The sequence below is a fragment of the Penaeus monodon genome, chromosome 15, assembly GCF_015228065.2.
Source record: "Penaeus monodon isolate SGIC_2016 chromosome 15, NSTDA_Pmon_1, whole genome shotgun sequence".
In the NCBI taxonomy this organism is placed as follows: Eukaryota; Metazoa; Arthropoda; class Malacostraca; order Decapoda; family Penaeidae; genus Penaeus; species Penaeus monodon.
In genome coordinates, this window is record NC_051400.1 from 29,510,535 (window position 1) to 29,511,173 (window position 639).

Consider the following 639-nt stretch of genomic DNA (forward strand, 5'->3'; position numbering starts at 1 on the left):
TAACGAGAGCTTATAACATAAACTCACCTTCCTTGAGTGTTGGCATCTTCCCTCTGCTCTTTGTGGCCGTAGAAGTTCCCTGAAGGTTCATGATTCACGTCCCACTGGAAGGAGTACTGGGCGGGAACGGAGGGGTACTGTGCCTGCGCCGCCCCGGTTGGGAACTGGGATCCCTGACCTCCTGGTGCCTGGTAGTTGTATCCTTCCTGAGGAATCGCCGACGCCGCAGCCACCAAAAGAGCAAACGCAGTGGATACCAGCTGTGATAGGAAAATCTATATCAAGACAATTCACTAGAATTATATTCATGATGATGATATAAACCGAATTGCTTGTTTGCAGAAAATATTTAGCTTTCAAGAAAGTCTACCCCAGACCAATCGATCTGCCTCTATTGATACAAGAAAAATTTCTGGGCGTCTCCACTACCTTCATGTCTGCTATGGACGTATGACAAGAACTGACGACTGGGCGTAGAAGCTCGCATTTATATACCGGGGTGAGGTGATACTTTGCCTCCCTTTTCCTTCTATTGCATTTCAAATTCTTTCAGCCTCTATGTGCTTTTATTCTTCCAGATCTTGGTATGTTTATTTTTATTATTGTCTAGAGTGACTATCTGTTTTCTCTCTCTCTCTC

At 45.1% G+C, this 639-nt stretch overlaps 1 protein-coding gene across 1 annotated transcript in view; it reads right to left on the minus strand.

Annotated features, from left to right (window-relative positions):
* Positions 1 to 435, minus strand: part of LOC119582311 (pro-resilin-like) — a 704-nt gene extending 269 nt beyond the window's left edge. The window contains exons 1-2 of the mRNA XM_037930526.1: positions 430 to 435; positions 28 to 260 (exon numbers count right to left, since the gene is read on the minus strand). Coding sequence (XP_037786454.1) covers positions 28 to 260; positions 430 to 435 — 239 coding nt within the window. The remainder of the gene's footprint in view (positions 1 to 27; positions 261 to 429) is intronic.
* Between the last annotated feature and the right edge of the window lie 204 nt (positions 436 to 639).